General features: G+C 50.9%; 1 protein-coding gene across 1 annotated transcript in view; it reads left to right on the forward strand.

Annotated features, from left to right (window-relative positions):
* The window catches only part of LOC137356012 (zinc finger protein ubi-d4-like), a 48,874-nt gene that overhangs the window by 2,555 nt on the left and 21,552 nt on the right, over positions 1-24,767 (forward strand). Inside the window, exons 2-6 of the mRNA XM_068021713.1 lie at positions 791-951; positions 3,193-3,300; positions 6,295-6,458; positions 10,735-10,827; positions 15,112-15,196. Of these exons, the coding sequence (XP_067877814.1) occupies positions 791-951; positions 3,193-3,300; positions 6,295-6,458; positions 10,735-10,827; positions 15,112-15,196 (611 nt within the window). The remainder of the gene's footprint in view (positions 1-790; positions 952-3,192; positions 3,301-6,294; positions 6,459-10,734; positions 10,828-15,111; positions 15,197-24,767) is intronic.

Here is a 24,767-nt window from a genome sequence, read left to right on the forward strand (position 1 = left end):
TTTGCGAATGTCCTGATGAGTGCAAGATGAAAAGCTTCAACAACCTGTCTCTATTTTTAGCAATATGTTTTGTTTATATTGTCCCTCCTCATCCTATCAAAATGAATCACTTCACACTTCTCTGCCCATTTCATCAGTCTGTCTGTGTCCTTACTGATTGAAAAACATGGTGCGAGGTGAAGAGTTGAGCTTTTATACCAGAATCTGTGTTTTTTTAAAAAGAGGTGGTTACCTGGGAAAGGAGTTTAACAGACTTTGTCCACTGGGGGCGTAGGTAAAGACTGATCACAAGCGTCATTCCCCCCTTGTGGGCAGTGAGCTGGTGATCCTATTCAGTCACAGGGAAGCATTCACACAAGTGCAAGATGGCAGTTGATGAGATTGGTGAGGGTATCATGGCTGCAGGTACAGTTGAAGAGCGGAGAGCACTGGTGAGGCGGAGTGGAGAAAACTCAGACACAAAGGCCGAGCTCACTGATGTAGATGAAGAGAGGGTAGGGCCGATGCAGGTGATGTTTCACAGGTGTGCTGAGGGAGGAGATTGCTTGTGAAGCTGCTACGAGAGACATAAGCGGAGAGGTTGCTGATTTCAGCTGGAAGAAAGCAAAGGGCTGATCAAAATCTCAAAAAAAAAACGCCTCAAGCAGTGGAGTTACTTTTAAAGTGGGTCTCAGCTGGGGGGGAAATACCTGCCTCTTGAAACTTGGGTTTCTATCTGGTGCCAGTATTGACATGGTGCCCAGTGCGTGTGCCACTGTCACTAACCTGTGACCGTGTTTTCCACACGCAGCATCGGTGAGCAGTACTACAAGGATGCCATTGAGCAGTGTCACAACTACAATGCCAGGCTGTGTGCCGAGAGGAGTGTGCGACTGCCCTTCCTCGACTCTCAAACCGGCGTGGCCCAGAGCAACTGCTATATCTGGATGGAGAAACGGCACCGTGGACCCGGTAAGCACCGGGGGCTGGACCGACACTTCCCAGCTTCCTTCAATTCCATTCTGTGGGGAGAGAACGAGGTCAGCCTGTTCCCGACCAAAGCTGGAGATGAGTGTTTTCCGAAGGTTGAGAAGAGAGGAGCTTGTGGACGGGCAGAGAGATATTTAGTACAAAAATCACTAAAAGCTAGTGGATGGGTGCAAACGTCAATTAAAAGAGTTAATTGATTGTCGGCTGATAGCTCAGAGGCACGGAATACAAAGGAAGGGGAATGAGTGTTGAGGGAGGATCTTTGCTGGAGTCTGTGTGGGGGAGGGGGGCGTTTCCCCATCGGGGTCTGGGTGGGGGAGGGGGACGTTTCCCGTCGGGGTCTGGGAGGGGGGCGTTTCCCCATCGGGGTCTGGGTGGGGGAGGGGGACATTTCCCCATCGGGGTCTGGGTGGGGGAGGGGGACGTTTCCCGTCGGGGTCTGGGAGGGGGGCGTTTCCCCATCGGGGTCTGGGTGGGGGAGGGGGACGTTTCCCGTCGGGGTCTGGGAGGGGGGCGTTTCCCCATCGGGGTCTGGGTGGTGGAGGGGGGCGTTTCCCCATCGGGGTCTGGGTGGTGGAGGGGGGCGTTTCCCATCGGGGTCTGGGTGGAGGAGGGGGACGTTTCCCGTCGGGGTCTGGGTGGGGGAGGGGGACGTTTCCCGTCGGGGTCTGGGTGGGGGAGGGGGCGTTTCCCCATCGGGGTCTGGGTGGGGGAGGGGGACGTTTCCCGTCGGGGTCTGGGTGGGGGAGGGGGGCGTTTCCCATCGGGGAGGGGGCGTTCCCCATCGGGGTCTGGGTGGGGGAGGGGGACGTTTCCCGTCGGGGTCTGGGTGGGGGAGGGGGGCGTTTCCCCATCGGGGTCTGGGTGGGGGAGGGGGGCGTTTCCCATCGGGGTGGGAGAGGGGGGGCGTTTCCCCATCGGGGTCTGGGTGGGGGAGGGGGGCGTTTCCCGTCGGGGTCTGTGTGGGGGAGGGGGACATTTCCTGTTGGGGTCTGGGAGGGGGACGTTTCCCGTCGGGGTCTGGGTGGGGGAGGGGGGCGTTTCCCCATCGGGGTCTGGGAGGGGGACGTTTCCCGTCGGGGTCTGGGTGGGGGAGGGGGAGGGGGTTTCCCATCGTGGTCTGGGTGGTGGAGGGGGGCGTTTCCCGTCGGTTGGGGGAGGGGGACGTTTCCCATCGGGTCTGGGTGGGGGAGGGGGACGTTTCCCGTCGGGGTCTGGGTGGGGGAGGGGGGCGTTTCCGTCGTGGTCTGGGTGGGGGAGGGGGGCGTTTCCCGTCGGGGTCTGGGTGGGGGAGGGGGGGCGTTTCCCGTCGGGGTCTGTGTGGGGGAGGGGCAGGGGGTTTCCCATCGGGGTCTGGGTGGTGGAGGGGGGCGTTTCCCCATCGGGGTCTGGGTGGGGAGGGGGGGCGTTTCCCCATCGGGGTCTGGGTGGGGGAGGGGGGGCGTTTCCCCATCGGGGTCTGGGTGGGGGAGGGGGGCGTTTCCCGTCGGGGTCTGTGTGGGGGAGGGGCAGGGGGTTTCCCATCGGGGTCTGGGTGGTGGAGGGGGGCGTTTCCCCATCGGGGTCTGGGTGGGGGAGGGGGGGTTTCCCATCGGGGTCTGGGTGGGGGAGGGGGGGTTTCCCATCGGGGTCTGGGTGGGTGAGGGGGGCGTTTCCCCATCGGGGTCTGGGTGGGGGAGGGGGGGTTTCCCAATCGGGGTCTGGGTTGGGGGGGGGGGCGTTTCCCCATCGGGGTCTGGGTGGGGGAGGGGGGGTTTCCCATCGGGGTCTGGGTGGGGGAGGGGGGCGTTTCCCCATCGGGGTCTGGGTGGGGGAGGGGGCGTTTCCCCATCGAGGTCTGGGTGGGGGAGGGGGGGTTTCCCATCGGGGTCTGGGTTGGGGGGGGTGGCGTTTCCCGTCGGGGTCTGTGTGGGGGAGGGGCAGGGGGTTTCCCATCGGGGTCTGGGTGGTGGAGGGGGGCGTTTCCCCATCGGGGTCTGGGTGGGGGGGTTTCCCATCGGGGTCTGGGTGGGGGAGGGGGCGTTTCCCCATCGGGGTCTGGGTGGGGGAGGGGGGCGTTTCCCCATCGGGGTCTGGGTGGGGGAGGGGGGGTTTCCCATCGGGGTCTGGGTGGGGGAGGGGGGGTTTCCCATCGTGGTCTGTTTGGGTTGGGGGAGGGGCAATGCTGTCATTTAGTTCTGATTTTGGGGTTTATGAAGTATTAATATTCTTGCTGTCCTGCAGGAATGGCCCCGGGACAGCTGTATACCTATCCTGCCCGTCGCTGGAGGAAAAAGAGGAGAGCTCACCCACCTGAGGACCCTCACCTGAGCTTTGCAGCACTCAAGCCAGGTACTCTGAGAACTGTAATCGGCTGCTCATCTGTAAGAGAATTGTTAAATACTATATGTCGAGCAGCTCTGTGAGAGCTGAGACACCCCAATGATTGGTTAATGGGTTTGGCGGAAAGCCATTTGCCGTGGGTCTGGTACATCAGTGTTACACACGAAGCAATTCCCAGCTGACGTCGCCACGGTTACAAACACCAACCTTTGTGATTTAAAAAATCATGAGTTTTAGAGACTCTCCTTCCAGTTGTCGTAGGCAGCAGCCTCAAAGCACAGTAGAATAGCAATCCTCCTTTTGAGAATCTCCTATCTCTCTGACCTCACCTCTCCGATGCCTTCTCCTCCTCCCCACTTTTCAGGCACATGTTGTGGAGCCTCAGGTGGCCTTCCCAATCCCCAATCCCAAATTCTGTATTCTCTATCTGTCCTGGGAGTATGTGATGGGGACAGTGTAGAGGGAGCTTTCGAGTCATAGAGTTATACAGCACAGAAACAGGCCCTTCGGCCCATCATGTCTGTACCGGCCATCAAGCACATATCTGTTCTAACCCCATTTTCCAGCACTTGGCCCGTAGCCTTGTATGCTATGGCGTTTCAAGTGCTCATCTAAATATTTCTTAAATGTTGTGAGTGTTCCTGCCTCTACCACCCCTTCAGGCAGTGTGTGCCAGATTGCAACCACCCTCTGGGTGAAAAAATGTTTCCTCATCTCTCCTCTAAACCTCCTGCCCCTTACCTTAAGTCTTTGTCCCCTGGTTATTGATCCCTCCACTAAGGGAAAAAGTTTCTTCCTATCTAACCCATCAATGCCCCTCATAATTTTGTATACCTCAATCATGTCCCCCCTCGGCCTTCTCTGCTCGAAGGAAAACAACCGTAGCCTTTTCAGTCTGTCTTCATAGCTGAAATGCTCCAGCCCAGGCAACATCCTGGTGAACCTCCTCTGCACCCTCTCCAGTGCAATCACATTCTTCCTACAGTGTGGTGACCAGAACTGTACACAGTACTCCAGCTGTGGCCTAACTAGCGTTTTATACAGCTCCATCATAACCTTCCTGCTCTTATATTCTATACCTCAGCTAATAAAGGCAAGTATCCCATATGCCTTCCGAACCACCTCATCTCCCTGTGCTGCTGCCTTCAGTGATCCATGGACAAGTACACCGAGGTCCCTCTGACCCTCTCTACTTCCAAGTGTCCTACCATCCATTGTGTATTCCCTTGCCTTGTTAGTCCTCCCAAAATGCATCACCTCTCACTTCTCAGGATTAAATTCCATTTGTCACTGCTCTGCCCATCTTACCAGCCCATCTATATCATCCTGTAATTTAAGGCTTTACTCCTCACTATTTACAACACCACCAATTTTCGTGTCGTCTGCAAACTTACTTCTCATACCTTTTATATTCATGTCTAAATCATTAATGTACACTACAAACAGCAAGGGTCCCAGCACCGATCCTTGCGGTACATCACTGGTCACAGGCTTTGCTCTGTATCTAACCCCGTGCTGTACCTGTCCTGGGAGTGTTTGATGGGGACAGTGTAGAGGGAGCTTTACTCTGTATCTAACCCCCGTTTTTTTTTAAGGTGACCTTTATACCCCAGGCCTCTTTTATATTTTTCACATCGAGGGGGCCTTTATTCCTCAGGCCCCCTTTATGTGCATATTTACAGTTTTAAAATAACTTTATTAAAACCAGATAAATAAACAAAAAACTCAAATTAAAATGCCATTCTCGGCGTCAACGATGCACTCCAGTCCCTGCGGTGCCCACCGGTCGCGGAAGGCCTCAAGCGTACTGGCGGACACCGCATGCTCCTTCTCCAGGGACACCTAGGCGCAAACGTAACCGCGGAAGAGGGGCAGGCAATCGGGGAGGACGGAACCCCTGACGGCCCGCAACCTGGACCTGTGAATTGCCACCTTGGCCAGGCCCAGGAGCAGACCGACGAGGAGATCCTCCTCCCGGCCCGAGCCCCTCCGCACCGGGTGCCCAAAGATCAGGAGCGTGGGACTGAAGTGCAGCCAGAATTTGAGGAGCAGCCCCTTCAGATACTCAAATAGGGGCTGCAACCTCGCACACTCCGTATAAACGTGGAACACGGACTCGTCCAGGCCGCAGAAAGTACAGGTGGCCTGGGAGTCCGTGAACCTACTTAAAAGCCTATTGCATGGGACTGCTCTGTGCAGCACCCTCCAACCCAGGTTCCCGATGTAAAGGGGGAAGACTCCCGCGTAGAGAGACCTCCATCGGGGTTTCCCCTCGCCGCCAGATGGCAACGAGGACCGCCAGGGCGGGTCCGGCCGGCTGACGAGGGCGAGGAAGTGGAGAGTGTGCAGGAGCAGCCCGTACAGGAAACCCCTCCCCGTCGATTGGAATGGCACGGAGGGCATTCCCGAGAGGCGGCTCGGGTTGTGCGGGACCGGCTCCCGAGGAGGGTTTCGGGGCCTGGGTCCGATGAGCAGTTCCGGCCGAGCGGGGGTCAGCTCGGCTGGGATCGCTCTGCACTCCCGAGCCCCCTCGCCACATCTAACCCCCGTACTGTACCTGTCCTGGGAGTGTTTGATGGGGACAGTGTAGAGGGAGCTTTACTCTGTATGTATACCCGTACTGTACCTGTCCTGGGAGTGTTTGATGGGGACAGTGTAGAGGGAGCTTTACTCTGTATCTAACCCCCATACTGTACCTGTCCTGGGAGTGTTTGATGGGGACAGTGTAGAGGGAGCTTTACTCTGTATGTAAACCCGTACTGTACCTGTCCTGGGAGTGTTTGATGGGGAACAGTGTAGAGGGAGCTTTACTCTGTATCTAACCCCCGGACTGTACCTGTCCTGGGAGTGTTTGATGGGGACAGTGTAGAGGGAGCTTTACTCTGTATCTAACCCCGTGCTGTACCTGTCCTGGGAGTGTTTGATGCCTGGATTTGAAACGCTGACCCCCTTCACTGAGCATCTGGGCTCCTCGGTCTGACACGTTTTACCTTCAATCTTTAGAGCTGGATTTGGGGTTGAAGAAGGACAGCCTGGTGCCACCTGACGGCAGTAGTCTGGAGGCATTGCTACGAGGGGAGACGATGGATAAACAGCGAGGATTATCCGACCACAGGGATGATGACAGCCTGAATGACTACCCTGTGAACAACAGCAGGGCGAGGAAGGTGTGCAAGCCTTTTGTCTGGATTTCGAGCAGTGCTTTGTGTATTTATTGTTGACTGAATGTCTGTTAATGTCCTGAGGGACTGGAGTTCTTGATGACAGTGAGTTTTACTGCAAAGCTGGTATGGAACTGGAACTTATCAGTGATGTTACTGGAGATGGAATTTTGCCCTCAATAAGGATTTGGTGAAGGTACAGATCAGAGCTGCCATTTTTACAACGCCTTTCATAACCACAGGCTGTTCCAAAGCCCTTCACAGACATTGGAGTGCTTTTTTGAAGTGTTCTCACTGTTGTAATGTAGGAAAGGTAGCTGCCAAATTGCACACAGTAAGCTCACATAAACAGCAATGAAATAATGACCAGATTATGTATTGTCGTGATGTTGTTGAGGGGCAAATATTGGCACCTGGAAGAACAGCCCTGCTCTTCTTCCTAATGTGGCCATAGGCGGCACCTCCAACAGTGCGGCACTCCCTCAGTACTGACCCTCCGACAGTGCGGCACTCCCTCAGTACTGACCCTCCGACAGTGCGGCACTCCCTCAGTACTGACCCTCCGACAGTGCGGCACTCCCTCAGTACTGACCCTCCGACAGTGCGGCACTCCCTCAGTACTGACCCTCCGACAGTGCGGCACTCCCTCAGTACTGACCCTCCGACAGTGCGGCACTCCCTCAGTACTGACCCTCCGACAGTGCGGCACTCCCTCAGTACTGACCCTCCGACAGTGCGGCACTCCCTCAGTACTGACCCTCCGACAGTGCGGCACTCCCTCAGTACTGACCCTCCGACAGTGCGGCACTCCCTCAGTACTGACCCTCCGACAGTGCGGCACTCCCTCAGTACTGACCCTCCGACAGTGCGGCACTCCCTCAGTACTGACCCTCCGACAGTGCGGCACTCCCTCAGTACTGACCCTCCGACAGTGCGGCACTCCCTCAGTACTGACCCTCCGACAGTGCGGCACTCCCTCAGTACTGACCCTCCGACAGTGCGGCACTCCCTCAGTACTGACCCTCCGACAGTGCGGCACTCCCTCAGTACTGACCCTCCGACAGTGCGGCACTCCCTCAGTACTGACCCTCCGACAGTGCGGCACTCCCTCAGTACTGACCCTCCGACAGTGCGGCACTCCCTCAGTACTGACCCTCCGACAGTGCGGCGCTCCCTCAGTACTGACCCTCCGACAGTGCGGCGCTCCCTCAGTACTGACCCTCCGACAGTGCAGCACTCCCTCAGTACTGACCCTCCGACAGTGCGGCGCTCCTCAGTACTGACCCTCCGACAGTGCGGCATTCCCTCAGTACTGACCCTCCGACAGTGCAGCACTCCCTCAGTACTGACCCTCCGACAGTGCGGCACTCCTCAGTACTGACCCTCCGACAGTGCGGCACTCCCTCAGTACTGACCCTCCGACAGTGCGGCACTCCCTCAGTACTGACCTTCTGACAAACACCATAAATTCTTTGGAAACAGTGAAATCAGACTGGGTGAGATTTGAAGAGGGGAAGTGAGGGGACAGTGTTATTAGACTGCGTGATGTATTAAAGGGCGGGGAGAGTGGGATCAGAGTGGGTGGGATATTGAAAGGTGTGGGGGAACTAGCGAGAGGGTAGGATATTGAAAGGTGGGGGGAGTGAGCGGGAGGATGGGATATTGAAGGGTGGAGGGAGTGAGTTGAAGGGTGGGGGGAGTGAACGGGGGGGGGGGGGTGAGTTGAAGGGTGGGGGCAGTGAACGGGAGAGTGGGATATTGAAGGGTGGGGTGGGAGAGTGGGATATTGAAGGGTGGAGGCAGTGAGCGGGTGGGTGGGATATTGAAGGGTGGGGGCAGTGAGCGAGTGGGTGGGATATTGAAGGGTGGAGGCAGTGAGCGGGTGGGTGGGATATTGAAGGGTGGGGGCAGTGAGCAGGAGAGTGGGATATTGAAGGGTGGGGGCAGTGAGCGGGTGGGTGGGATATTGAAGGGTGGAGGCAGTGAGTGGGATATTGAAGGGTGGGGGCAGTGAGCAGGAGAGTGGGATATTGAAGGGTGGGGGCAGTGAGCGGGTGGGTGGGATATTGAAGGGTGGAGGCAGTGAGTGGGATATTGAAGGGTGGGGGCAGTGAGCAGGAGAGTGGGATATTGAAGGGTGGGGGCAGTGAGCGGGTGGGTGGGATATTGAAGGGTGGAGGCAGTGAGCGGGTGGGTGGGATATAGAAGGGTGGGGGCAGTGACCAGGAGAGTGGGATATTGAAGGGTGGGGGCAGTGAGTGGGAGAGTGGGATATTGAAGGACAGGATTTTGAAGGGTGGGGGCAGTGAGTGGGATATTAAAGGGTGGGGTGAGTGAGTGGGAGAGTGGGATATTGGAGGGTGGAGGCAGTGAGCGGGAGAAAGGGATATTGAAGGGTGGGGGCAGTGAGTGGGATATTGAAGGACAGATTTTGAAAGGTGGGGTGAGTGAGTGGGATATTAAAGGGTGGAGGCAGTGAGCGGGAGAGTGGGATATTGATGGACAGGATTTTGAAGGGTGGGGTGAGTGAGTGGGATATTGAAGGGTGGGGGCAGTGAGCGGGAGAGTGGGATATTGATGGACAGGATTTTGAAGGGTGGGGTGAGTGAGTGGGATATTGAAGGGTGGGGGCAGTGAGCGGGAGAGTGGGATATTGAAGGGTGGGGGCAGTGAGTGGGAGAGTGGGATATTGAAGGACAGGATTTTGAAGGGTGGGGTGAGTGAGTGGGATATTGAAGGGTGGGGGCAGTGAGTGGGAGAGTGGGATATTGAAGGGTGGAGGCAGTGAGCGGGAGAGTGGGATATTGAAGGGTGGAGGCAGTGAGTGGGAGAGTGGGATATTGAAGGGTGGGGGCAGTGAGTGGGAGAGTGGGATATTGAAGGGTGGAGGCAGTGAGCGGGAGAGTGGGATATTGAAGGGTGGGGACAGTGAGTGGGAGAGTGGGATATTAAAGGGTGGGGGCAGTGAGTGGGAGAGTGGGATATTGAAGGGTGGAGGCAGTGAGCGGGAGAGTGGGATATTGAAGGGTGGGGGCAGTGAGTGGGAGAGTGGGATATTGAAGGGTGGAGGCAGTGAGCGGGAGAGTGGGATATTGAAGGGTGGGGGCAGTGAGTGGGAGAGTGGGATATTGAAGGACAGGATTTTGAAGGGTGGGGTGAGTGAGTGGGATATTAAAGGGTGGGGTGAGTGAGTGGGAGAGTGGGATATTGAAGGGTGGAGGCAGTGAGCGGGAGAGTGGGATATTGAAGGTCAGGATTTTGAAGGGTGGGGTGAGTGAGTGGGATATTGAAGGGTGGGGGCAGTGAGTGGGAGAGTGGGATATTGTAGGACAGGATTTTGAAAGGTGGGGTGAGTGAGTGGGATTTTGAAGGGTGGGGGCAGTGAGTGGGAGAGTGGGATATTGAAGGGTGGGGGCAGTGAGTGGGAGAGTGGGATATTGAAGGGTGGAGGCAGTGAGCGGGAGAGTGGGATATTAAAGGGTGGGGTGAGAGAGTGGGATATTGAAGGGTGGGGGCAGTGAGTGGGAGAGTGGGATATTGAAGGACAGGATTTTGAAGGGTGGGGTGAGTGAGTGGGATATTGAAGGGTGGGGGCAGTGAGTGGGTGAGTGGGATATTGAAGGGTGGGGGCAGTGAGTGGGAGAGTGGGATATTGAAGGACAGGATTTTGAAGGGTGGGGTGAGTGAGTGGGATATTAAAGGGTGGGGTGAGTGAGTGGGAGAGTGGGATATTGAAGGGTGGAGGCAGTGAGCGGGAGAGTCGGATATTGAAGGACAGGATTTTGAAAGGTGGGGTGAGTGAGTGGGATATTGAAGGGTGGGGGCAGTGAGTGGGAGAGTGGGATATTGAAGGGTGGGGGCAGTGAGTGGGAGAGTGGGATATTGAAGGGTGGGGGCAGTGAGTGGGAGAGTGGGATATTAAAGGGTGGGGGCAGTGAGCGGGAGAGTGGGATATTGAAGGGTGGGGTGAGTGAGTGGGAGAGTGGGATATTGAAGGACAGGATTTTGAAGGGTGGGGTGAGTGAGTGGGATATTAAAGGGTGGGGTGAGTGAGTGGGAGAGTGGGATATTAAAGGGTGGGGGCAGTGAGCGGGATATTGAAGGGTGGGGTGAGTGAGTGGGATATTGAAGGACAGGATTTTGAAGGGTGGGGTGAGTGAGTGGGATATTAAAGGGTGGGGTGAGTGAGTGAGTGGGAGAGTGGGATTAAAGTACGTGGGTCTGATTCTCTGCTTTCACATTATATGAAGGAAAGTGTCTGATATTCTGTTTCTGTTTGTAGCGAATCCTGGATCCAGATGATTTTCTGGATGACCTCGATGATGAAGACTATGAGGAGGATCTCCCGAAGCGCAGGAGCAAAGGTCGGGCCAAGGTAAACTGATACTTACCTTCCAGTGATTGAATACAGCAGTGTCCCACTGTGAAAAACCAGGCAACGTCACTGATCCCAATACCATCCACTGTCGCCCTGGTTTCTCTCTAATCTCCATCCCTTCTTCCACCATTGAATATAGAGACTTCAACCATCTAACCATCACCTCCTCCACCATCTAACCATCACCATCTAACAACCTCCTCTTCCTCCAGCCTTCTGACCTCCTTCTCCTCCTCCACCTCTTCTTCCACCACCTCTACCAACCTTTTTGACAGTGATCCTGGTCTCCTGGTCACCTCTCCCTCCGTTTCTTTACATTCTTTTTATTTTTATTTGTTTTATTTTGTTTAGATATACAGCACTGAAACAGGCCCTTCGGCCAGTCGAGTCTGTGCTGACCAACAACCACCTATTTTATACTAATCCTACATTAACCCCATATTCCCTACCACATCCCCACCATTCTCCTACCTACACTAGGGGGAATCTACAATGGCCAATTTACCTATCAACCTGCAAGTCTCTTGGCTTGTGGGAGGAAACCGGAGCACCCGGAGAAAACCCACGCAGACACAGGGAGAACTTGCAAACTCCACACAGGCAGTACCCGGAATTGAACCCGGGTCGCTGGAGCTGTGAGGCTGCGGTGCTAACCACTGAGCCGCCCAAGTGGCAGTTTACAATGCAGTACCAGGCCATTCAACTAAACTAGTGTTTTTGATCCGCACGAACCTCCCAGCCCTACTCGGCCTTAAAGGGCTATGCTTTGACAAAATACATGGCGCATGAATTGTACTGTATAATCCTCTCTTTATAAAACATACTGTCATCAGACATACTTGTATGCTAACTCTCACCAAGTCCCATTCACCCACCACCCCTGTGCTCACTGAGCTACATTGGCTCCCAGTCCGGCAATGCCTCGATTCCTCATGCATGTTTTCAAATGCATCCTTGGCCTCCTCACCTCCACCCCCAGTCTCTTGGTCATCTTTAATTGTCATCGCTGCAGCATTGACGGCCGTGCCTTCAGCTGCCTGGGCCCCAAGCTCTGGAATTCCCTCTCTAAACCTCTCTGCCTCTTTCTCTGCTCCTTTAAGACACTCTTTTAAAGGCTGCCATCTGTCCTGTTATCTCCTTATGAAGCGCTGTGCCAATTTTTGTCTGTTTCCGCTCCTGTGAGGCACCCTGGGATGTTTTACCATTGTTAATGACACTGTAGAAATGCAAGTTTCCGGTGTCGGAGGCCAGCTGAATATGACTGCATAGGTGTTGCCAGTAGTCATTTGCGCAGCGCCTGGCTATTCTTTGTGCAGCGCTTCTGGCTGCTTTAAGTGCTACAGATGTTAACTCACTGGGGGCTTTCTTGTAGTTCAGCAGTGCAATGCGCTTAGCGGCTATGACAGGTTCCAGCTCTTCAAAATGAGGTTGAAGCCAGTCTGCATTCTGCTTCACACGTTTGACATAGGTGGTCATTACTGAGTCATAGATGGTGTCTCTGATGTGGGCCCACTTGGTCTCTGCATCCTCTGTAGGAGTGTTTTGAAGGGCTTTTTCAAGTGAATTTAGAAACTTATGTATTAGCTGTGGATGAGAAATTCTGTTAGTGTTGATGCGCGGGCGGCCCTTTTGCTTGGAGTGATGCAGCTTCTTTGGTTTGAGTCTAACCTCGCTGCACACCAGGGAGTGGTTGGTGTCGCAGTCCGCACTGTGGAAGCTGCATGTGATTTGGACACTGTTTATAGAGGCTCGCCTTGTGACGATGAGGTCCAGCTGGTGCCAACGACGTGATCTTGGGTGCCTCCAAGAAACCTGGTGACAGGGTTTAGTGTGAAAGAATGAGTTGGTGATGCAGAGGTTATGACAGGTACACAACTCAAGCAGTCTCTGTCCATTCTCATTCATCCATCCAACGCTATAGTACCCAAGGCAGGAGGGCCCCAACCCTGGCACTAAAGTCATGGTTGGCCCCAACCCTGGCATTAAAGTCCCCCAGCAGGAATGTTCGGTATTGGGGATGCTACTAATATTATGGAGTTCCTCGTAGAACTGGTCTTTAACTTCAGGTGGAAACACCGGAAACATCAGAGGAATGTATGATGGCATTAAGAGAGCTTTTGGGCCAACCATCAAGAAGATCGCCCCCCTCAAATGTAAATCAGGGGACACAATCACTGACCAACGCAAGCAAATGGGCCGCTGGGTGCAGCACTACCTAGAACTGTACTCCAGGGAGAATGTTGTCACTGAGACCGCCCTCAATGCAGCCCAGTCTCTGCCAGTCATGGATGAGCTGGACGTACAGCCAACAAAATCGGAACTCAGTGATGCCATTGATTCTCTAGCCAGTGGAAAAGCCCCTGGGAAGGACGGCATTACTCCTGAAATAATCAAGAGTGCTAAGCCTGCTATACTTTCAGCACTGTACGAACTGCTTTGCCTGTGCTGGGACGAGGCAGCAGTACCACAGGACATGCGCGATGCCAATATCATCACCCTCTATAAGAACAAGGGTGACCGCGGTGACTGCAACAACTACCGTGGAATCTCCCTGCTCAGCATAGTGGGGAAAGTCTTCGCTCGAGTCGCTTTAAACAGGCTCCAGGAGCTGGCTGAGCGTGTCTACCCTGAGGCACAGTGTGGCTTTCGAGCAGAGGGATCGACCATTGACATGCTGTTCTCCCTTCGTCAGATACAGGAGAAATGCCGTGAACAACAGATGCCCCTCTACGTTGCTTTCAATGATCTCACCAAAGCCTTTGACCTCGTCAGCAGACGTGGTCTCTTCAGACTACTAGAAAAGATCGGATGTCCACCAAAGCTACTAAGTATCATCACCTCATTCCATGACAATATGAAAGGCACAATTCAGCATCGCGGTGCCTCATCAGACCCCTTTCCTTTCCTGAGTGGTGTGAAACAGGGCTGTGTTCTCGCTCCTACACTGTTTGGGATTTTCTTCTCCCTGCTGCTCTCACATGCGTTCAAGTCCTCTGAAGAAGGAATTTTCCTCCACACAAGATCAGGTGGCAGGTTGTTCAACCTTGCCCGTCTAAGAGTGAAGACCAAAGTACAGAAAGTCCTCATCAGGGAATTCCTCTTTGCTGACGATGCTGCTTTAACATCTCACACTGAAGAGTGCCTGCAGAGTCTCATCGACAGGATTGCGGCTGCCTGCAACGAATTTGGCCTAACCATCAGCCTCAAGAAAATGAACATCATGGGACAGACCGTCAGAAATGCTCCATCCATCAATATTGGCGACCACGCTCTGGAAGTGGTTCAAGAGTTCACCTACCTAGGCTCAACTATCACCAGTAACCTGTCTCTCGATGCAGAAATCAACAAGCGCATGGGAAAGGCTTCCACTGCTATGTCCAGACTGGCCAAGAGAGTGTGGGAAAATGGCGTACTGACGCAGAACACAAAAGTCCGAGTGTATCAAGCCTGTGTCCTCAGTACCTTGCTGTACGGCAACGAGGCCTGGACAACGTATGTCAGCCAAGAGCGACATCTCAATTCATTCCATCTTCGCTGCCTCCGGAGGATCCTTGGCATCAGGTGACAGGACCGTATCTCCAACACAGTAGTCCTCGAGGCGGCCAACATCCCCAGCTTATACACACTACTGAGTCAGCGGCGCCTGAGATGGCTTGGCCATGTGAGTCACATGGAAGATGGCAGGATCCCCAAGGACACATTGTACAGCGAGCTCGTCACTGGTATCAGACCCACCGGCCGTCCATGTCTCCGCTTTAAAGACGTCTGCAAACGCGACATGAAGTCCTGAAACATTGATCAGAAGTCGTGGGAGTCAGTTGTCAGTGGGCGGGCAGCCATAAAGGCGGGGCTAAAGTGTGGCGAGTCGAAGAGACTTAGCAGTTGGCAGGATAAAATACAGAAGCGCAAGGGGAGAGCCAACTGTGTAACAGCCCCGACAACCAAATTTCTCTGCAGCACCTGTGGAAGAGCCTGTCACTGTAGAATTGGCCTTTATAGCCACTCCAGGCGCTGCTTCACAAACCACTGACCACCTCCAGGCGCGTATTCATTGTCTCTCGAGACAAGGAGGCCCAAAAGAAGAAGAAGAAATGCAAGTAGCTTTTCCCCTGACGGTCTGGCTGAACTCAGCATGAGGCTCTCATGCATTAACTATTACACCCTTATATATAATTTAAAAATTAAACGCATGAGCAGTTCATTTCTTAGTGAAGCTCAAAAGCTTTTAAGTTGATTTTGACAGAATTGCTCAAGGGGAATTTGTTTTTTAAATCCTATCAGGGTAAAGGAGTTGGCAGGAGTGCGAGAAAAAAAGCAATGGATGCTGCAGCAATTGAGGATCGGGAGAAACCGTATGCCTGCGACAGTAAGTACCCTATCTCCATCCACTCCTGCAGCCTGATTTGTCGTGGTCACCTATAATCACTCTCTGTCTTCCTCTCCTTAATCTGCATTGCACCTTCACCCCCCCCCCCCCCCTCCCGCCACCCACCCCCCCCCCCCCCCTTTACTCTCTACCCTCCCCGCCTTTCCTCTTCCCCAAAAAGATTGGAATGAGGAAGACTGTGTCATCACTGGGCTGCTGCTGCTGTAAACATGTGCCCTGCACTGCTGTGGATGAAGCCCTGGGAATGGCTGGGCACCAGAAGCCCTGGGAATGGCTGGGCACCAGAAGCCCTGGGAATGGCTGGGCACCAGAAGCCCTGGGAATGGCTGGGCACCAGAAGCCCTGGGAATGGCTGGGCACCAGAAGCCCTGGGAATGGCTGGGCACCAGAAGCCCTGGGAATGGCTGGGCACCAGAAGCCCTGGGAATGGCTGGGCACCAGAAGCCCTGGGAATGGCTGGGCACCAGAAGCCCTGGGAATGGCTGGGCACCAGAAGCCCTGATGTCAATTGTGGGGGCAGTTGAATGGTTTTGATTTTCCCACCGCTTGTATGGAGATGAGCGGAGAAATCGTGAACATGAATATTTAAAATTTGGCGTGTCATTTTGCCCTAACGTGCTCCCCGTGATGCCAAAGGCTCGGGCTGGCCAGTGGGAGGTAATGTGACGCAGGGCTGCACAGTTCAGCCTTTCGTCCATTGCTCAAAGCACACAGGTAGTTTGTACAGGCAGGCTGTCTCAGCCCTGCACTGGGAGTGCGATGGCGTGTCCCGCAACTAATAATTCCAGGGCTTATGCTAGTAATCCAGAGAAAGTGAATTCAGATCTCAGCACGGGCAGTTTTTAAAAAATTTCAATTGAGTTTTGTAAATCTGGAAATAAAGATCAGCTAAAATGACCATGAAGCTGTCGGATTGTAAAAACCCAGCCACTTCATCCGGGTCCTTTAGGGAAGGAAACTTGCCGTCCTTACCGGTCTGGGGCTTATATGTAACTCCCGTGAGACTACATAAATGTGCTTGTCTTTGAACTGAAGTGGCCTATCAAACCAGGTAGCTGCAGTTTGAGGAGAAGCCTCCCCACCACCACCTTGTAACAACTCGGTTATATATAGGCTGACCTTGCCAGCAACACCTACATCCCAAGAATGAATCAAAGAAAATTCATCAGAGACTAATTATCCCCTCTTTACTTGGACAGAAAACAAATAACACACTCAAACAGCAACATTCAGTCTGAGTTTGAGATTTATTCAGGAGCAATTTAATTACACAGAAGCAGCGAGGCACTGCAGGCAACTAGTAGCACAGTAATCGACTTGCACAACGCACAAGCTATTTCATTACAACCTCCTTGCAGTTCTTCTCAGCGGTCTTTGGCTGAATCTCTGGCAGACTGACGTTCCCTGGAGCCGCTCGTAGCCTGCCCCCTCCTCGTGGTTGAGTTGGTGTACTGGGGTCTCGGTCTCCCGGGCCACCTGCCGGTCCTTTTATTTCAGTGCTTGACTCTAATCGAGACCCCAGGTGGGACGGCTTGCAATGTGATGGTCCTCTTTGTTATTCTTCAGCACATAAACATTTAATACTTGCCAGCAAATGAAACTGCTCTATATAGAGTCATAGAGAGAGACAGCACCAAAACAGGCCCTTCAGCCCACCGAGTCTGTGCCGACCATCAACCACCCATTTATACTAATCCTACATTAATCCCATTTTCCCTCTCACATCCCCACCTTCCCTCAATTCTCCTACCACCTACTGACACTAGGGGCAAATTTTTTTTTTTTTTACAATGGCCAATCAACCTATCAACCTGCAAGTCTTTGGCTGTGGGAGGAAACCGGAGCACCCGGCGGTAACCCACGCGGTCACAGGGAGGACTTGCAAACTCTGCACAGGCAGTACCCAGAACTGAACCTGGGTCGCTGGAGCTGTGAGGCTGCGGTGCTAACCACTGCGCCACTGTGCTGCCCTAAAGTGGTTTAAGAAATTTGGAATTTGCCTCTTAAAATCCCCATTGATCTGCAAATCACCAATAATGTTTTAGTACCTGGTAACAAACTTCTGCCTTCTGATTGAAGATCTCAGCTGCAATTTATAGACACCAGGGCTCCAGGCTCTATTTTGAAGTTAAGTTGGGGAAGACCACTTCCATGTATTCCCTCTAGTTTGGTAATCATGTTTACCCTATAACTTTAGTCATCGATTGATCACAGGTGTCCTATACATACAGGAATGTGATCTTGATTGTGGGGGTGGAGTGTGTGGATTGGGAATGAGTCCTGCTTCCTGAAACAGTAACCCAGGCTGCTCTACTCACCACCTCACATTGAGGTCAGACGTGCTGAATTATTCTTCACCAGTGCCTGTCGAGAATCCCAGTGACTAACTTCAAAGATAAGAATCTGCTGACCTCCGAGAAACTTGCTACTCTCCTCACCATTTCAGAATGTTTTTTTGCAGCCTGTTTGTTTCTATTATCCTGTTTAATGTCAGTAACCCTTGTGAGGTCACTGATTACTCATTTACTATTAGAGATACTGCACACAGTATCAGTGATAGCCTGTTAAATATCAGTACATAATCCATATAAAATATTGATGGTAGCCCATACAATATTAGCAAAAGTAGCCCATGTAATAGCAGGAGTCGTCAATACAGTCTCACTGATAACCTGTGCAGTATTGCTGACAGCCTGGGCAATACTGGTGATAGCCCATACAATATCAATGATATTCAACACCATATTGGCGATAACACACAAGGAATAATAGCCCGTTCAATATCAACAGTGATAACCCCTACAATATTAATAACCCACAATGTCAGTGAAAATCCATGCAGTATTTGCTATAATCAGTATGTTGTTGGCAATGTTAACTCATACAATATTGACAATATTAACCAATAGGAATATTATCAATAATGTGCTATAAAAATATTGGCAGTGATAATCCGTACAGATATTGGTGATAAAGCCTGTGCTGTATCAATGGTAACTTGTACAGTATTGACGACATTAGCCCGCGCAGTATTAGCAATAATAGCCCTTACAAGTATTGGTGCTAAACTCTGCTGTACCTGTGATCATCGCTTGTCTAGCATTAACAGTATTGACAGTGGTGGCCTGTATATAGTGACAATAACCCAGACAAAGATCGGGGTTTTTGTCATTTTCCCTTTTACTGACCCCTGAATGACTGAGAAACACCCTTTGTTTCACTTCTTGGCGGTCAGACCCGCCTGCGTTTGGTCTGCATCCTTGCCCTCGTGTGCTGAAGCTGCCGACTTCTGCTGATCTGCCCTACCGCAGACTGCGCCCTCCCCCCAGAAATGATCTCGTCAAGTTTCAAACGGTTGTCGGTGCTGCAAAGTCCACATCACAGTGTAAGCAGGAGGTGTTCAGGGCTGTGTGGGATCCAGGGTGCTGGAGAGCTGTGTGTGCTGGACAACCTACAATATAGAGGCATTGAAGGTCGAGTCCAGTCAGTGCCTGATCTGCTTGCTCACTCTCTGTATAAAGCTTGAACAGATTCTAAGTACTATAAGCATGTCTGAACATTGAGTTGTTTGGAATGATCTGCATGACCCTCAGCCCAGCACTGAGTTTTTCTGACCCTCGAGTTCTTTCTCTCTTTTTAAAAAAAAAACTAAACCGCACGTGTTCTTTCAGATCTTTTCACTCTCTTTATCTTCTCTGTTGCAGATAGATGCAAACAAAAGTATAACTCCAAACCTTCTGAAAGAGGTATTCTGGAGCTTCTCGCTGTCCTCTCCTTGCCCGCCTGTGTCTCTTGCTTCTGTCTGTGATTTACCTTGGTTCTGGTTTTCTGTATGTGTTGCTTCAGTGTTATGGGGATGGGTGGGGGTGTGCTTGTGGGTGGGTGGAAGGCCTGGGTGAAAATCTTAGCACACACTCTCACCACTGACTGGCTCGGCCTTTGCGGCCCGGGGTGGTTCTCGGTTCAGTCCCGTGACTCTTGAGTTCGGAAGCTGATCTCAGCCAGGGTGGTGGTATGTGGGAAGGATTACAGCCGGTCACATTGTCCCTGAGATTTTGGTGGGAATAGGGAGGGACTAAGCCAGTTTCCTGTTGCTACCCGGTTGGTAAATATGTGTGGTGGTGATGCTGTCCGTGGTCGAATAGCCCAATGACACGCAGTACGGGGCTGGCGTTGGCGTGTCAGGTCAGTGCTGCAGAGCGGCATAAATCGAGTGGCAGCTTAATTCCCCTGACTGCCTCTTAATCCCCTGCACTTGCTGGCCAGTTTGCTGTTTGAACTTGTTATTTTTCCAACAAGGTTTGACCTTCACAAGTTAAGGCAAGAGGGGGCCCATTTTAACTACACTGTCATTGTGCAAACTGTGCCATTTCAGTGCTGACGGAATCTTTGTACGGTTAGAATTGAGTGCACGAGTTACAAGCATTTGTGGATTAAGTATATAATATGGGTTGCATGCCTGGTGCAGTATTACAAAGTAGGAGGGTCCAAGCCTTTGTATTTTGGGCTAGTTACATCGAACCTTGGGGTTGGGAGGGGGTAAAACGCACACAGTTTAATCCGTAGCCATCTCCTAGTTGCTGATACTAACTGGTCTTAGTGTTCTGACTTAGGGTTTACCCACTGATGAAACTAACAGCCCCTTCCAAAACCTGCCAGCCCTGGAAATGTTAATGGGATCCACCGTGACACTGGGCAGTCCAAGTGCATAGGGCTGTCTGAGGGAGACTGCTTGTGGCCTGTTAATGGGACAGTCTCTCTTAGGTGGTGCGTACAGCAGATTGCAGCATGAGCTTTTACTGTAAGTTAAGATCACATGTTCAGACCTTTTCACAGTTTAATCAAGCTGCACTGAAATTTCTTTCTCGTTATCGACCCATAAGCTTTGAAAGTGATCTGATAAGTTTTTTTTTTTCCCTTTCTGGTATTTCTTTCAAATTTTTCACCACCTTCACTCTGTTGTCTCCCTCCCCAATCTCTAGTAGTTTCCCCAGCTCCCCAACTGTTCTGTGATGTTTGACAGAATATTCTGCAGTAAAGTACTGGAAAAAAAAAATCACTGTCACGCTTTCGCCACCTCAGGATGTCCCGAAGTGATTCACAGCCAACGAAGCACTTTTTTGAAGTGTAGTCACTGTTGTAATGTAGGAAAACCAGCAGCCAATTTACACACAGCAAGATCCCACAAACAGCAACGTGATAATGACCCAGATCGTCTGTTTTTACTGATGTTGGTTGAGGGATAAATATTGTCCCCAGGACACCAGGGAGAACTCCCCTGCTCTTCTTCCAACAGTGGCATATGGGGCCACGGTTTAACATCTCAACCGAAAGATGGCACCTCTGACAGTGCAGCACTCCCTCAGACGGCGCAGCGCTCCTTCAGTACTAACCCTCTGACAGTGGGGCGTTCCCTCAGTACTGATCCACCAACAGTGCAACACTCCCTCAGTACTGCCCCTCCAATAGTGTGGCACTCCCTCAGTCCTGACCTTCTGACAGTACGGGGCTCCCTCTGTACTGGGCATGGGCTCAGGTCTCTGGAGTGGGGCTTGAACCCGTGACGTTGTGTCTCAGAGGCACTTTAACTACTCCCTTTTGTGGTGAACAACCTTCCAACCCTTTAAGTGGAATTAGTTTATGTTGTGTGTTGTACTGTTGTAGGTTGATGCAGCTCTCTCTACTCGGATGCACAGGTTGTCTTTTTAGCTTTGTGTTTTTGTCAGGTTCACAGGGCTGGGAGAGCCCTCAATATCTGTGCAATTGATGTGCTGTTTCAGCAGCTGAGTTCTTACCCGATTCTAATCGAGTTTACAGGCCGTGAGAGCAAACCCTTCATTAGATTGTGGCTACATAGGAACATAGCAGAAGGAGTAGGCCATTGAGCCTGCTCCACCATTCAATATTATCATGGCTGATCATCCACTTCAATGCCTTTTTAACACACTATCTCCAGATCCCTTTATGTCATTGGTATTTAGAAATCTCTGTTTTAAACATACTCGATGACTGAGCTTCCACAGCCCTCTGGGATAGAAAATTCCAGACATTCACAGCCCTCTGAGTAAAGAAATTTCTCCTCATCTCAGTCCTAAGTGTTTTCCCCCTTGATTTTAAATTGTGTCCCCTGTTTCTAGACTCTCCAACCAGGAGAAACATCTTGCCTCCATCTACCCTGTCCATCCGTTTAAGTATTTTGTAAGTTTCAATGAGATCACCTCTCGTTCTTCGAAACTCTAGAGAATACAGGCCCAGTTTCCCCAAACGCTGTTCATAGGACATTCCCACCATCCTGGGAACAAGTCTGGTGAACCTTCGCTGCACTCCCTCTATGGCAATAATATCTTTCCTAAGGTAAGGGGACCAAAACTGCACGCAGTACTCCAGGTGCGGTCTAACCAAGGTTCTATACAATTGAAGCAAGACTTCACTACTCCTGTACTCAAATCCTCTTGCGATAAAGGCTAACATACCATTAGCCTTCTTAATTGCTTGCTGCCCCTGCATGTTAGCATTCAGTGACTTATTGACAAGGACACCCAGGTCCCTTTGTACATCCACACTTTCTAATCTCTTACCATTTAGGAAATACTCTGCACATCTATTCCTCCTACCAAAGTGGATAACCTCACATTTTTCCACATTATATTCCATCCACCATGTTCTTGCCCACTCACTAAGTCTTTCCAAATCCCCTTGAAGCCACTTTGCACCTTCCTCACAACACACATTCCCACCTAGTTTTGTGTCATCCACGAACTTGGAAATATTACATTTGTTCCCCACATCCAAATCATTGTGAACAGCTGGGGCCCAAGCACTGATCCCTGAGGTACCCCGCTAGTCACAGCCTGCTAATGCAAGAATGACCCGTTTATTCCTACTCTCTGCTTTCTGCCTGTTAACCAATCCTTAATCCATGCCAGTATATTACCTCCTATCCCATGTGCTTTTATTTTGCTAACCAACATCTAGTGGGGCACTTTATCAAAAGCCTTCTGAAAATCCAAGTATACCATGTCCACCAACTCCCCTTTATCAATTCTGTTAGTAACATCCTCAAAAAAACTCCAACAGGTTCGTCAAACATGATTTCCCATTCATAAATCCATGTTGACTCTGCCCAATCATTATTATCTAAGTGTCCATTTATCACATCCTTTAGAATAGATTCTAGCATTTTCCCAATGACTGATGTAAGACTAACAGGTCTGTAATTCCATGTTTTCTCTCTCCCTCCCTTCTTAAATAGTGGGGTGACATTTGCTACCTTCCAATCTGCAGGAACTGCTCCAGAATCTATAGAATTTTGGAAGATGATCACCAATGCATCCACTATCTCCATAGCTACCTCTTTCAACACTCTGGGATGTAGAATATCAGGTCCTGGGGACTTATCAACCGTCAGCCCCATTAATTTCTCCAATACAACCTTCTTACTAATATTAATTTCCTTTACTTCCTCATTCCCTCTAATCCCTTGGATCTCTAAATCTGGGAGATTTCTTGTATCTTCCTCAGTGAAGACAGACACAAAGTAATCACTTAGCTTCTCTGCCATTTCTCTATTCCCCATTATAAATTCTCCTGACTCTGCCTGTAATGGGTCCACATTTGTCTTAGCCAAACGTTTCCTTTTTACCTATAGAAGCTTTTACAGTCCGTTTTTATATTTTTTACTAGCTTACATTCATATTCTATTCTCTCTTTATCAGTTTCTTGGTCCTCCTTTGCTGTATTCTAAAATCCTCCCGATCCTCAGGTTTACTACTATTTCTGACAACTTTATAGGCCTTTTCTTTTATTCTTATACAATCCTTAACTTCCTTTATTATCCACGGTTGACTGCCTTTACTTTTGGTGTTTTTGTGCCTTGAAGGAATGTACAGTTGCTGTAAACTATGTAATAATACTTTGAGGACTACCCATTGTCTATGTACTGTCATACCTTTTAATGTATTTTCCCAATCTACCTCAGCCAATTTGCCCTTCATACCTTCATAATTTCCTTTAGAGTCTCAGAGTTATACAGCACAGAAACAGGCCCTTCGGCCCACCATGTCTGCGCCAGCCATCAAGCCTATCTATTCTAATCCCATTTTCCAGCACTTGGCCCGTAGCCTTGTATGCTATGGTGTTTCAAGTGCTCATCTAAATACTTCTTAAATGTTGTGAGGGTTCCTGCCTCTACCACCTTTTCAGGCAGTGTGTTTCAGATACCAACCACCCTCTGGGTGAAATTTATTTTCCTCAACTCCCCTCTAAACCTCCTGCCCCTTACCTTAAATCTATGCCCCCTGGTTATTGACACCTCCGCTAAGGGAAAAAGATTATTCTTATCTACCCTGTCTATGCCCCTCATAATTTTGTATACCTCAATCAGGTCCCCCCTCAGCCTTCTCTGCTCTAAGGAAAACAACCCTAGCCTATCCAGTCTTTCCTCATAGCTGAATGTTCAAATTTAACACCCTGGCTGTACAAGATTGAACAACCTCACTTTCAAACATAATGTAAAATTCTATCATCTTATGGTCACTCATCCCTAAAGGTTCTTTTTACAACAAAATTATTAATTAACCCTTTCTCATTACATAATACCAGATCTAAAATAGCCTGTTCTCTAGTCGTTTCCTCAACATACTGCTCTAGAAAACCATCCCGAACACACTCCAGAAACTCTTTCTCCACAGCATTAGTGCTCATTAGGTTTACCCAGTCTATATGCAGATTGATGTCACCCATGATTACTGTATTACCCATGCTACATGCTTCTCTAATGTCCTGATTAATACCATGCTCCACACTACCATTACTGTTTGGTGGCCTATAAACAACAACTACCAATGTTTGCTGCCCCTTGCTGTTTCTTAACTCCACCCAAACAGATTCCACATTTTGCTTTTCCAATCTGAAATCCTCCCTCACTAATGTACTGATCCCATTCCTTATTATCAGCGCAACACCACCTCCTTTTCTTTTTTTCTAGCCCTTCCTAAATGTCGAATATCCTTGAATATTCAGTTCCCAGTCTTGGTCACCCTGTTGCCACGTTTCCTTAATGGCGATTAGACCACACCCATTTACCTCTATTTGTGCCTTTAAACCATCTACCTTGTTGCAAATGCGTGCATTCAGTTAGAGTGCCCTTGTCTTTTTGACATTCTGCATTCTAAGCCTAGTTGATGCTCGCCTTTGTTTTCCCTGCCTTCTAATGTCACTTGTAACTTTTCTACCTCCTGTTACTAGCTTTACTTCCTTCCAACTTGAACCCCTCAGGTTTCCATTCCCCCGACAAGCTAGTTTAAACCCTCCCCAACAGCACAGCAAATCTCCCTGTGAGTATGTTAGTTCTGGTCCTGTTAAGGTGTAGCCTGTCCATCTTGTACAGGTCCCACCTGCCCCAGAACTGGTCCCAATGCCTCAGAAATCTGATGCCCTCCCTCCTAAACCAATTCTCCAGCCACATGTTCAATCGATCAATCCTCCTATTCCTATTCTCACTAGCACGTGGCACTGGGATGACTGCTTTGGAGGTCCTGTTTTTAAATTT

This window comes from Heterodontus francisci, chromosome 44 (assembly GCF_036365525.1).
Source record: "Heterodontus francisci isolate sHetFra1 chromosome 44, sHetFra1.hap1, whole genome shotgun sequence".
NCBI classification, from domain to species: Eukaryota; Metazoa; Chordata; class Chondrichthyes; order Heterodontiformes; family Heterodontidae; genus Heterodontus; species Heterodontus francisci.